Below are 13,401 nucleotides of genomic sequence, written 5' to 3' on the forward strand. Positions count from 1 at the left end.
TGGGAGGCTGAGGCAGGGGATTGCACGTTTGAGCCCAGCTTGAGCAATTGATTGTCTTAGGGTGACTTTTTCTGGGGGTGGGGGTGGTGTTGGGGGTATAGATCAGTGCAGAGGGATCAGTCCTCATTCCAAAAATAAAGGAAAAAGACTGCAGAGGAGAAAATTGTTGGAATCATTGCCATTTTCTCTCCTTTCTGTTTCTCTCCTTGTGTTTCTATTCTTTCCTCGACTTTCCTAAAGCGGGGGAAAGGCTGTAAGCTGGTGGTGGCTAGACTATGCCCCAGCGGGCAGTTGTCCCACGTGCATCACCTGTGTTTCCATTCTAGAGGAACAATAGGCTGGAACTTAGGGCAGAGGTGTTTGGGGCACTAGAGGCTCCGACCGCCGCGTCTCTAGACATTGCTCAGGTCTGAGCCACGCGTGGATGTGGGCAGGTTCTGAACATGAGATCGCACAGTGCCATTTTAATTTCCTCTTAATGTGTACTCTGAGTTTCTATAATAAATGCCGGAAACACTGCTGGCAGTAGTGGGTACTTAAAACATTTTAGAAAGAAAGGAGAAGTGCTTAATGAACAGTGAAAGCTAGAGATGGAGTTGGGGAAGTGCTCACCAGGATGTCGAGGCGCAGGCCCAGTGGTTCTCCTGAGCCATTGGGCTTGCCTTCGCGGAGGCACTTGCGAGCCTGCCCTGCCTTTCCCACATCCCTCTCGGTGAAGGGTTGCCATTGAGCTTGAGGCGCCCCGTCAGTGCCTGGCCCCTCTGCCCTTCTGTTCACTTCTCAGCTTTCCCTAAAGCAGGAGAAAGGCCGTAAGCTGGTGGTGGCAAACCTGTGGCGTGCATGCCCCAGCCGGCAGTTTGTAGCTCTAGAGCTTTGCTGTTGCTGCTAGCCAGTGACCGGTGCTTTCTGTAACATGGAATGATTCAGCACCTGCCTTGGACCCCTTGAGGATTTAGTGAGGTGATTCGTGTACCGAGCCCGGCGCCAGAGACGCTCCTGCCTGTTATTAAATGTGGCTCCACACCGCGGTGTCTTGGGTTGCTTGCCACGCTCTGGTCCCTGTTAAGCTTCAGCCCTGCTGTTCTACTTGGTGAAATTGGAAGGAACATAGGGAACAACCACAGCACATGCCGTGAGCCGAGCAGTGTGTTTAGCACAAGTGTGTAAGTGCAAATTAAAATCCCCGCGGGAACTTGTCGCTGGGCTGTATTTCCTGGGGTGTGTGGCACCACATACCAGCTGGCTGTGTTAAGCAGCCCCCGTTTCTCTGATGAGAAATGTTTACGCTAACAGCTTCTCTCTTCTTTGCAGCATGATCTATGTTTTGGTGAGCTCTTAGAACAACACATGGAAGAGTTGGTCCGGTTAAGTGCATGCAGAAGCCACCGTGTGAAGGAATTCTATTCGGCAAGATCCTGTTTCCAAGAGTAGCCTATGGAATCTGATCAGTTTCTTTAAAAAAATGACTCTTTATTTTTTAAATGTTTCCACATTTTTTGCTTGTGGAAAGACTTTTCATATGTTATACTAGGATAAAGAATTTAAGTGGATTACGTATAAATTAATATAAAATGATTACCTCTGGTGTTAACAGGCGGAACGTGCACTCCTTCAGAAACAGCCATGTCCTTTGAATGAGCGCACTAATTCCTGGCCGTCCTTAGTCCACGGGAAGCTTTTGTTGGTAGGAACCTGTACGGCTCATTTTGGTTTTTTTTTCTGGGGTGCCGGCAATCAAACTCAGGCCTTCACGCTTGCCAGGCAGGCGCTGCGCCCCTGAGCTACATCTCTGGCCCCATTTTGGTTTATTGAAAGGCCATCTTATTATAAATTAGCTGTAGATAATCAGGTGCTTCTGATGAAGTGAAAATGTGTATCTGACACGTAGGAAACTTGACAGTTTCCTCATTTATCATGTAGATGAGTATATCTGGATACATTTACAAAAATAAGTGGGATTTTCCCCCTTTGACTTGAATATTCTTCCTGTATAGTGCATGAATGAGAGATTTCCCTTGTTTCCATCAGAGTAATATACCTGCTTTAATTAAGCATAAGTGGACATGATATAAAAATATATACTGACTTACTTGTGAAGAATGCATTTAAAGCTATTTTAAATGTGTTTTTATTTGTAAGATGTTACTTATTAAGAATCTGGTTATATTATGCTTATTGTTCCAATCTGGTGGGAAACAGTATTCTTAAGACATTGCAAATACCTTAGATTTTCAAAACTAAATGAGAGAGAAAATTACTGTTCCTTTAGTGCAATAAAATAAAACTCTGAAATTAAGACGCATTTTGCCTTGGCTTAAAGATTACACGTAGCTGTTTCTCACATGTGTCTAATCCCCAATAAAGACATGGTACTGTGTGCTTTATTTTTTAAGGGAATTATCATACTACAGTTTTATCATGCCCAGATGTAAACAGGAATTTTAAATACCAAGCACCTTACCCTTGATCATTGGAGCAGATTGGTAACTGTTGATGGCTCAGCACCATTGTTTCTCCTGCCAATTGAGAAAAACAGTGGCATGTAAAATGTTTAAATTTCTTTTTCCTTTTACAGCTGGTTTGAAGGTAAAGTGATGTACAAATTGGAGCATTCTTTCCACTCGTCCGTGAAGCAGGCCCATTAGGGCTTGCATGTGTGCTAGGCCTGCTTTGCTTTAGGAGGAGTGAAGGAGTCAAGGTCGTTGGCAGTGATGGGAGTGGCTCAGAACTTTCTTAGGCAAAGGCTCAAAGAGGGACAGTGTATGAAAGTTCCCATGTGACCAACTGAATTCACAGATGTGTTTGTGGAAGTCTTATCCTGAAAATAACAGTTATTTTATTTACAAATGAAAAATGAAAAAGCTTTGAAATCGGACTCCCTCACCTTTAGGAGAGTAGCTGTTCTTGCTTTGGGGTGGGTGGCTGGGTGAGTGCACTAAAGAAGAGAATGGAGCAGGAGAGGGAGGAGAGTTAAGCCGGTTCACTACAGGAGCTTGAGAGACTTGCCGTTGAGAGGTGAGTGAGCGGAGTGTTCTCAGATCGTCCGGTGAACTGTTCACCAAGCGCCTGCTAGCATGAAGATCGTGCTTTTGAGTTCACTCAGTTCTCATCCATCTCTTCTAATTGTAGCCACTCGCATTTCCCTCCTTGGTCCTGAGGGACCTGGTCTCACCTGCAACCAGGATAGGTTTCCTGGGACTGTTGTTTTCCTAATCCTGTCGGGATTTTCATGAGCACTCGCTCTATTAGCAAATGCTAGTGGGCTGTTTTAAGTCAGCACACATCATTTTCATCTCTTCTAGAATTTTCTCCAGGATTAATTCAGAGTTCAGTGGTTTGGAGCCACATTCTCGTGCTTCTGAAGTTAATCTCTAGCCAATTCCTTGGTTCCTCGGTGATCCCCGGCGGGTTCACCAGTGCACTGGTAGGCTGCCAACTCCTGGCTTTGATGGGGTCAGAGGATTTGAGAACCCGGATGCTTTCACTCTGTACCCACTCTTGCTTTTCAGTGTTTTATGAAATTAGACCACTAGCCAGAAAAAAGCAGAAACAAAATATTTGCATCTGACTATATATTACTGGCTCTTCTCTTTGCTCTGAATTTAATTCATTCTTCACACAAACCTGTTTGGGATGGCCCTGACCTCACCTTCTGTTAGCGCTGTAGGTTTGGCTGAGACGAAGCTACCTGGGTTTCTAAACCTTCCCAGCTTAGGTAGGCGCTCACGGTGCAGCGACCGCTGTGCGGAAGCACGCGCTTCCTTGTTCGTTACTTTTGATGTACGTGCCGCCGCATTTCATCTGAGCTCTCCAGCCCTCAGAAGCAGTCGCCAGCATTCGTACCTGTGTTCCCGCATCTAGTATCACGCTCTAGTTGTATCTGTACCCACAACTCTTCTTTGCTATGGATCCTACAGATTCCCCTGAACTGTAATTGTGTAATAAATGTAGTCTGTCTAGCAGTCACTCTATGGAGTAATATAGGTCCTGGTCTGAGGAGATAAATGTAGACATAAAAACTGTTGAATACCCGTATGTTAATGTTATCGATGACACTTGATGGTTGTCTCAGTGCTTCTTTGACACCCCCTTCCGTGTTGGAGGGAGCTTTGGTCTTCAGGTTCAGATAAACTGCTAATTTGTTTCAAGTCTGGTTTTAACATAAAGGGAAGTTTAGGAAGTATCCAGGTAACCCACTTTTGACATATATTTGTGTATCTTTAAAGCATTTGTGAAAGTTCACCTATTAAACTATGACCTTGAGGCCTAGTTGTCAGGGTCAGGTACCCCAGTTATGGTCGCTCACCACGCAGCACAGTACCTGGCAGTTGGTCGCTCACAACTTTCTGAAAGTTTGCGCAGTGTTGCTTGGCTTGTGTGTCACACATGCTAGGAGCTGACCCGGGGCTCCTTGCTCCCCAAGTCAGTGGACTTTCAAGGGCTGATACTGCGTAGAAGAGAAGCAACCCCGAGTGTGCTTGCCGCCTGGCTGACTGCTTTCCTTTATCTAACACTGCCTCCATAGGGGTCAGAGAATATTGTCACAGAGCAGCTGAGGACTTCTAAATGTCTTTCCACCCTCCAGCTGAGCTCGCATTCTACGTGTGGAGGTATAGCCCTCTGCTGTATAAACCCACATGATCTGTACTAAAAGGTGACCATTGTATGTCACATCCACAAATGTGCATCTTTCAGGATTCGTATAATTGTAAATTAAAAATTTTGATAACAATATTCTAAAATGATGCTCATTTTGAAGTGAAAGAAAAATATTGATAGCTCTGGAGGCTGAGGCAGGAGGAAGATCTCTGGGAGTCCAAGGCTAGCCTGCACTACAGAGTGAGACCCTGCCTCAGCCCCTGTCCCCAAGATCGGTGATCTTGCCTAGTATTGTTCATAAAAGCACTCCTGTTCCCACATGTTGGAAACTAGTCTCAAAACAATTTCAAGCCCACTGACCAGTCCCGTCATTGATCCGCAGTCACACCAGCAGCTAGGAAGTCGCTGGTACTAGTAATGGAGTTCAGGAGGTGGTGCCCCTAAATTTCCAGAATGGTTCTATTTCTGAATTTGCTGGCTAGCTTTCTTATAACAATTTTCCTTGGACTGAAATTCAGAGCTCTAAAAGTAAAAATGTCTAAAAGAAGTAAATAACTGCTGTTTGTTCTGCTTATTGTAGAAAATAGTTTTCCCATTTAAGATGACTGACTGGTAGGATTGGAGGAGGGCTTTGTTTGTTCCACATTAATTTTACTAATGCATGTGGTAGAACAGAGACCATTTTGACATGCAAAAGAATGAATTGCTTCTCATATCAAGTTGATTGTACAGTGCTATTTCTCAGTATTTGCATTTCTTTGGTTGTCACATTTATGTATTCTGGAGCAGAGTGATTGATGACTATGTAAACACTAAAACTACTAAGAGAAACATAGAATGTAGTTAGTACCTGTGCTCTCGGTTTGTTAAAATCTAAGCTTGATGGTGCTGTACCACTGTCCAAAGAAAATACCTTGAAGTAGGCTACCTTACTCCTTAGAGCTTGCTTATTTTGCTTTTGTATATTTAATAAAAACGGTCTCAAATATTTCCTTGTGTAGTTTCTGAGTAATAATTGAATGTGTGTTGATGAGCAATATTCCACATTGGTTGGCTTTCTTAGCCACACTGGGGGGGATATCGCACACTTCAAAGATTTCTTCTAGAAAATTGGGATCACATGTTAATTCAGCTTAATTGGGCAATTACATTTCAGTAATGACATGCACATGGCTTAGAATAATTGATGTCTGGTTTGCTTGGTATTAAAATAGTTTAGTCGAGCATTTTCAATGTAGAAGGCTTAGCCCTTGCAGTGGGAATTGAAAGGGGCATCACTTTGAAAATTCAATCAGTAAAGGATTAATTTGTACCAATATTTTCCTCCCAAAGTATTCATGGATATGCTCTGTATTTGTATTGGAAGCAAGTTAGTGTGAGATTTGCTAATGGCAGTTTTAGTGACTGCTGTAGAGTTTAACGAATGTGATTTTCAGTTGTATTTGGTTGTAGTACCAAAGTCATGAAGGCCAATAAATTATTGTAGGCTATACTTTTTTCTTTTTTTTGGCGGAACCAAGGATTGAACTCAGGCCTTTGCGCTTGCCAGGGAAGTACTTATTCCACTGAGCCATCTCCCTGGCCCTTATACTTCTAAAAAGAAAAACTGTCTAGCTGTAATTTTTGATATTTATCATCTGAGATAAAGCCCCTAGGTTAAACATTAAATTCTGCTCAGATATGTGATGGCTCCATCTGCCTTAGTGTTTTTTTTTTTTTTTTTAATTAATGTATTTGATTGTTACAGGGTCTCACTGTGCAGCTCAGACTCGTAGTGATCCTCTTGTTTTCAGCCTCCCCAGCGCTGAGATTACAGGTGTGCACCACCACGCCTGGACTCTGGCTTGCTCGGCCTGCCCTGGGGATGGGGCTGGTGCAGCATGTGGTGTTGGGGATCAAACCCCATTTCCTACACTTGGCACATCAGGCACTTTAGTCTGTTATCTCGCTGGCCCTCCATTAGTGTTTTTATACAATCTTAAATTGTAGAAGTAGAGTGTACACAAAAGTGTTAAAATACAGATTTTATATCACAGAACATACTGGTGCTCGTCTGAAGTTTGCAGACAGCACTAGCAACTGTTTTGGAACATTCTGACATGAAATTCAAGGCGTTCAGCAGTTAGTCATCGTAGGAGTTTTTAGTTGCTGGGAGATAGCTCAGTGGCATAAGCACCTGCCTTGTAAGTGCAAGGTCCAGAGTTTGGTCTGCAGTACAAACAAGTCATCTTTGATGTGGTGCCTCTTGTGCAAGTGCCTGTGACCTGCAGGCTGGTGGTAGGGGGCAGGTGACTGTTGGTCACCAGTGGCCAGGAGAGCTGTGAGATGACTGTGTGTAAAGCCACTGCTGTTACACAAAGGTGGCTTTGACTCATGATTCGTGTTTACAGCCCAAAAGTGAACAAGGACTGCTCAGGGTAGCTCAGGGTGAGGTAAAGGAGTGGGAGGGGCACCGGAAGTTAACCTGAAGCTAAATACTTTATAAAATTAGTGTGAAAGAAGGGCTGGGTTCATTCGTTGTGGGTTTTAGGGTAGCAAAGTTAATGTCAGAAGCCTGGGGCAGCTGTGTGGATCAGTGAATTCCTTAGTTCTGAAGAAGTCCTGGCAGGTGCTGGGGAAACACTGGGGCCTGCTGGGAGGGAGGGGGATGAAAAGATTCAGGGTTCTTTATGATATTGTAAGTCCAGGAAACTGAAAAGCAATGGGAGAATCTCGGGAGGGGGGAAGTTACTTCAAAGTAAGTGTGGGTAGTACTCACAGAAGCTTCTTGTAGTTTCCAGTGGTAACCCAAGAGGCAAAAGTGGTGCAAATGGTTAGGACATGCAAATGCTTTTCTGTTTTTTCCTAGCATTACATCTAGTTTATGTGTACCAGAAGAGTGCATTTTTTTTTTTTTTTTCTTTTTTTTGCGAAACCAGGGATTGAACTCAGGCCCTTGCACTTGCCAGGGAAGCACTTATTCCACTGAGCCATCTCCCTGACCCAGAATAGTGCATTTTTAAAAGGAAGGTGCTACTAATTTTTGTCCCTCTGCCCTGAGATGGAAGACACACAGAATTTTGTCAATAAAAGCTTTAAAATATCTGCACTTATACATCCAAGTTGACAATGCTAGTAGCTTTGTTTCAGTACAAATTATGCCAGAGAGCTCCTAAATTTCAGATGTGGTTGTATATATGTGATTTGAAATTCATCTCGACACAGATCTTGACAGCGACTCTCTGGATGAAAGGTAAGCATCTAGTTTTTCCCGGAACTCATGAAGATAATTATATTGCTGAAAAAAAGCAAAGATACACTGAAATACATTGTATAAGATTAGTTTCTAGAGCAGACAACACTAGCTAGCAGGAATCAAAAATATATTTGCTAAGAACAATTCTACATCTTGGGCAACGACGCATTTGCAACTTGGGGAAGTTTTACTTGGTAATAAAACTGTGGATAGGGGCTGGGGAGATGGCTCAGTAGAATAAGCGCTTGCCTGGCAAGCACAAGGGCCTGAGTTCAATCCCCAGTTCCGTAAAAAACAAAAACAAAAAAACCCCAAAAAACTGGACAGTATGAAAAGCTATTGGTTTAAAAACTGCTAAAAGGCCAGGCATGGTGACGAAAGTCTGTAGTCCCAGTGCTGGGGAAGCCGAGGCAGGAGGATTGTTGCAAGTTCAAGACTAGCCTGGGCTACAAAGGGAGCTCAAGGCCAGCCTGAGCTGCACAGCGACACCCTATCTTTCATACAAACACGCAGAAAAGATAATAAACAGATAAAAATCTAACGAGATACAGATGAATGTTTTATAAACAAGGATCTCTTTCCTTGTGGGCAGGTTCAAATAGGACAGCAAACAGTAAATAAGGGCATTTTGCTAGTATTTTCCTCTACAGAATAAGTACAGATAAAGCCAGCAGCACTTTGTGTTGTGATTAACAGTGACAGCCAGGAAAATTCTTGTATAGGCTCTCCTCTGCTTTTCGTGATGAGGTCCATCGGGAATGATTTTCTTAAAAAATAATCTTAGGCCAAATAAAAAGTTTTAAATACTTTGCTTGGAGTTTTAAAGACTTTCCTAAAGGATATTTTCATTCTGCCAATCATCTCATTTCAAACGGCTCTTGGGACACTGGGACTTGCAGTGGTACAGACAGCGGCTGCAGCCTGTTTCCCAGAGGCCTGGGGGCTGGGGGTCGAGCCGGCCGCTCCGCCTCGCCTGGGCCTCATCTTTCCAGGATTAAGGAAGGAGCACACAGGCCTATTCGGGCTTCTGCTGGACCACGTATGTGGGTTTTTGTCAAAGAGAAGGAAACCTGATCTTCCTGACTTCGAAGCATCTTTTGATGTGGACATAATCAGGTGTGGCGCAGTGAACTGTTTTGTCAATGACCTCACATAAGCCTGACAGGGGACTTCATGAGTAGTTACCGTAACCCACTGTGCGGCTGAGGCTGCTGGCCCTTGGAAAGACGTACTGAGTGAGGCCTACAGAGCTGCCTAACGGTCAGGAGTCGAGAATTCTACTGCTCAAGGGTCTCATCTTAAAGCTGAGACAGGGTGCTGACGGGAAAAAAGCAAGATCTTATTTATAGGCCTACAAATAGTCTTTGTGGTATGCTGATTAATACAAAGCAGGATCCTCCCCGCTGCACTGCAGTATTTTTCAAGTGTTAAGGGGGAAGGTAACTGTGGAAGGTGAACCGTTATCCACAGCAAAAGACATTCGGCACTGCTTTAATCTATTTTTGTTCTGTGCTTCAGGGATACAGTCACAAAAATCTATCTAAGAAATTAACAATCTATTTAAGAAATGAGCAGTAGTAAGTCTTAGAAGAGTGAAGTGGAAAGTTGGAATTCTTTCTTTTGCTTAAAATACTGTGGTCTTTTGCAGATACAGGGTGTGTAAGCTGAATGTCACCAGAAATCAGCAGGCGTGCTTGAGCAGCGGCGTGCTCCGCGCTTTGCACCCGAGTGCCTTTCTGGTTGAGGGACGACACTGCGCATGTGTGCAACAGCGTACCCCTCGCTACAGCCAACAGGGCGGGTCATACGCCTTACCTTAATGGTCTGGATGGCCCCAGAGCCTCTTACGTCTCGCAGGGTATCTATGGCTTGCTGCGGAGAGACCGTGTCAGACAGGTATAGGAGGAGACAAGCAGCTACTACGAGAACACAGAGAAAACACAAGTGACGGCAGGGCATTGGACATTTAATTAGACTTGTCTGGTGCTGAGGATTCAATGTGGTGTAACTATTCCAAAGGAATTAGACTAGGACCTGTTAGGGTGTGCTTTGTAACAGATACAATTAATGACTGGATTAGCATTAAAAGCTTCACATGCTAGGGCTGAGGATATAGCTCAGCAGCACAGCTCCTGCCCAGCAAGTGGGAGGTTGTGAGCATTTATCACGCTTCATTCTGGTTTTTTTTTTTTTTTCTTTTGAGATAGAAGCAACTCATACACTATATAATTCATCCATTTACTTTGTTTTTCAACTTATTTAAAGTATACAGTGCAGTCAGTTTTAGCGTATCCACAGCCATGTAATAACCACTACAATCAACTTTAGAACATTTTATGTCAAAAAGAAAGCCTTATACTATTGTCCCCCTCCCATGACCCTAATAATCCCTGCTGTAAGTAACCACTGGTGTACTTTTTGATGTCTATAGATTTGTGTACTGTGGCTCTTTCCCATCAATGGGATCAGAGAATCTGTGGTCTTCGGTGCCTTCTACGTGTTCAAGGCTCATCCTGTAGCACGTATGCGTTCGTTCCTTTTTATGGCTGGATACCATTCCATTGTGTGGAGTGGCTGTGTCATGCTGGGCCCACCCGCTCCCTGATCGGTGGGTGCGCAGGGGGTTTCCTCTCTCTGGCTACATGTGCCTACTGGCTGCTGTGAACGCACTCCCATCCAAGTGTTTGTGTGAACTGCCTGCTTTCTTTCATGTACACACTTAGGAGTGGAACTGCCATTCACGTGGTAACCTGGTTGGCTCTGAGGAAGAGACCAACTTCCCATGGCAGCGGCGCCATCACGCCCTTCTAGCAGCCTCACTGATGCTTACGTAACTGCTCGCTTTTACTTTTAAATCCTAAACATCCTAGTTGGGTGTCAAGTGATTCCCGCTGTGGCTCTGGTTTGTAGTTCCCAGATGAATAATGATGCTGAGCAGCTTTTTCAGGTACTGTGTGTTTTGTTGGGAGAAATTTTTTTTTTTCCTGTATTTTTGGGGAAGGGTCTACAGGGTGTTCAGGGTCTCACTACTAGATCGGACTCGTAGTGCTTCTCCTGTTTACAGCCTCCCAAGTGCTGGGATTACAGGCCCACGCCTCCACACCCAGTCTCAATCGCAGCCTCAGCCGGCCCTGATGTCTGGGCTGACGGGGCAGGCCAGGGATCGAACCTGCTTGCAGGCACTTCAATCCGCTGAGCTATTTGGTCGGCCCTTGGGAGAAATGTTTACTTAGATCCTTTGCCCAATTTTTAATTTGAGTTGTGCTTTTATATCAAATATAGCTTGGAAATATCTTTTCCCATTCCACGGGTTGCCTCCAATTTTGATAGTAACCTTTGAAACAAAAAGATTCTTCATTTTGATGCTGCTCAACACTAAAAGAAATAAATGCTACTCTAGTGAGAGTTTTTGTGAACTATTTCTGTTTTCCCCAGCACATTTTTTTTTTGCGGAACCGGGGATTGAACTCAGACACTTGGGCTTGCCAGGCAAGCGCTTATTCTACTGAGCCATCTCCCCGGCCCCTCCCCAGCACATTTAAATTAAAAAAGAAAATGAACATACAATAAGTAATTAACTTTGTTTTCTTATATGTTGCCTATTTAGAAGTTAAGCCAAGTGCAATGCATACACAGGAAGAACATTAGGAAATAAGGGTGCAGGCGCTCAAACTTGTACATGAGAATGTGGGGGGGTCCTCCAAACAGACCCACATACCCTCTTTCATCTCTACCCCAGCTTTCTAGGAAACACCCAGGCTTGGAACCTTAAATGCATTGAGTCTTGGAAACTTACTGTATTTTGTCTCATTTTAATATAATGTGAACACAGGGCCCAGAAAAAGGAATTTGGCTATTTTGAGGTTAAAAATAATTAGCGATAAAAATGTACTTCTTACCAAGACAAGATCTCCCAAGTCCTCCATAACAGCTGAAAGGGAAACACAGTTTTGAAATTTGTTTATTTGTATTCAATCCCAAGATACAAATAAAGACCTTTTTTTGCCCACCATTTATAGCTCCTATGCTCAGCACAGTGCCAATTTTTCATTGATTTAGTCAATTAAACGCAAACTGTGCTTGTTTACTTAAACTATACTGAACCCGTGGAAAGGTCTGGGCTGCCAGCACCTTAAAGTCCAAGATCTGCATCTGAGAAAGGCAGCATGTTACTAAATAGACAGAAAGCAGGCTTTTTACAAACTCCTGCTTTCTTTTCCTCTTTTAGAAAAAATCTGTTGCTTCTGGGACAAATGCTGTCCACGCAATGACCCTTCATTCGTCTCCTAAGGGTGCACAGAAGTGGCAGGTCACAGAGGCTTAAAGCGGGGGCTTTAGTCCTAGCTGTCCCTGGTGGGCGTGTGGGCGAAGCAGGAGCTGCAAGCCTGCTGGGCCTCTTGCACCTCTAGAACGGCGAGAGCATTCATGCTTGTATCGGTGAGGCTGACTGAGGTGGGCACACACCCTCTGCCTACTGTCACTTTCTTCCGCCTTTGCTCCAGGCTACTTCTATTTTTTTTACCTTTAAGCTATTTTGTTATAAACAAAATTCTGATTGGCATCTTATGCAGTGAGAATCCCATCTCACTCCCGTAGCATGTTCACATCAAGTATAATTTTCAAGTCATATTTTTTAAGATTGCTCATTGCTTAAGAATAATTTTTTTAGGGCTGGGGAAGACAGCTCAGTGGTATAAGCACCTGCCTGGCAAGCACAAGGTCCTGAGTTTGATCCCTGGTACAGCAAAAAACAAAGAAAAAAAAAAAAAGTAATTTTTTTGCTGTACATTTTGGGAAAAAAAAAATATATATGTATTTGTTCTTTTTTCTTTTTTTCTTTTTTTTTCTATTGAAAGCAAATACAGGGCTGGGGAGATAGCTCTTGAATTTGGTTCCTGGTACCGAAAAAAAAAATCAATCAAAGAAAAAAACCCATAAGCTATTCATATGTTAGCCAACAAGTGAGACGTAATACAACAAGAATAAAACTGCAATTAAAGGCCTAACATAACACTAAAGGAAGAAAAAAAAAAAGCCCCTATAACCTTATTCTAAAAATTTCCCACTCTACTTATTTATTGTCCTGTTCTTGAGAAGCAGGGACCATTAATAACTACGTGGGCGCTTCCTCAGTGCTAGGCGCTGGGCTAGTACTTTCCATGCATGATGTTCTTTGCCTCCTTGCAGCAAGAATAGGATGTTAATAAACAAACAATTCAGGAAACCATTTTGCCTGGGGTGATTCCCACATGGTGGGTCGAGGAGAGGGGAACGTACTGGATGAGAGTTTTCCGGTTATTTCCGAGGCAGGTGGCGAGCTCCTCCATCACCTGGCAGCAGCTGGCTATGTCGGGTGTCTCTCCGTCTGGGAAAGGGTGATGGTGAGTGACAATTCCAGACTGCTGGTAGAAGTCCAAAAGGTTCGGGACTCTGTATTTTGACAGTTCCCCTCTGGTGCAGAAAACAAATATGTCTTGTATGCCGCAACTCTTTAGTTCTTCTGCCAATGACCAAGATACACAGACACACATATACAAAACATTACAAAGTTAAATATGGCCGAGAGG

The 13,401-nt window shown here is 43.7% G+C and overlaps 2 protein-coding genes across 3 annotated transcripts in view; one reads left to right on the forward strand and one right to left on the reverse strand.

The window, feature by feature from the left end:
- The window catches only part of Cnih1 (cornichon family AMPA receptor auxiliary protein 1), a 12,807-nt gene extending 10,280 nt beyond the window's left edge, over window positions 1-2,527 (forward strand). Inside the window, exon 5 of the mRNA XM_004638737.2 lies at window positions 1,312-2,527. Coding sequence (XP_004638794.1) covers window positions 1,312-1,339 — 28 coding nt within the window. The 3' untranslated portion in view covers window positions 1,340-2,527. The remainder of the gene's footprint in view (window positions 1-1,311) is intronic.
- Window positions 2,528-7,596: 5,069 nt separating this feature from the next.
- The window catches only part of Cdkn3 (cyclin dependent kinase inhibitor 3), a 12,590-nt gene continuing 6,785 nt past the window's right edge, over window positions 7,597-13,401 (reverse strand). Inside the window, exons 5-8 of one of the 2 annotated variants that reach the window (XM_023723768.1) lie at window positions 13,112-13,331; window positions 11,734-11,765; window positions 9,650-9,753; window positions 7,597-7,876 (exon numbers count right to left, since the gene is read on the reverse strand). In XM_023723768.1, the coding sequence (XP_023579536.1) occupies window positions 7,790-7,876; window positions 9,650-9,753; window positions 11,734-11,765; window positions 13,112-13,331 (443 nt within the window). In that variant the 3' untranslated portion in view covers window positions 7,597-7,789. Of the gene's footprint in view, window positions 7,877-9,649; window positions 9,754-11,733; window positions 11,766-13,111; window positions 13,335-13,401 lie in introns of both variants that reach the window. The other variant, XM_023723767.1, reaches the window with a different exon arrangement.

The sequence above is a fragment of the Octodon degus genome, unplaced genomic scaffold (genome assembly GCF_000260255.1).
Source record: "Octodon degus isolate 3935 unplaced genomic scaffold, OctDeg1.0 scaffold00102, whole genome shotgun sequence".
Classification (NCBI taxonomy): Eukaryota; Metazoa; Chordata; class Mammalia; order Rodentia; family Octodontidae; genus Octodon; species Octodon degus.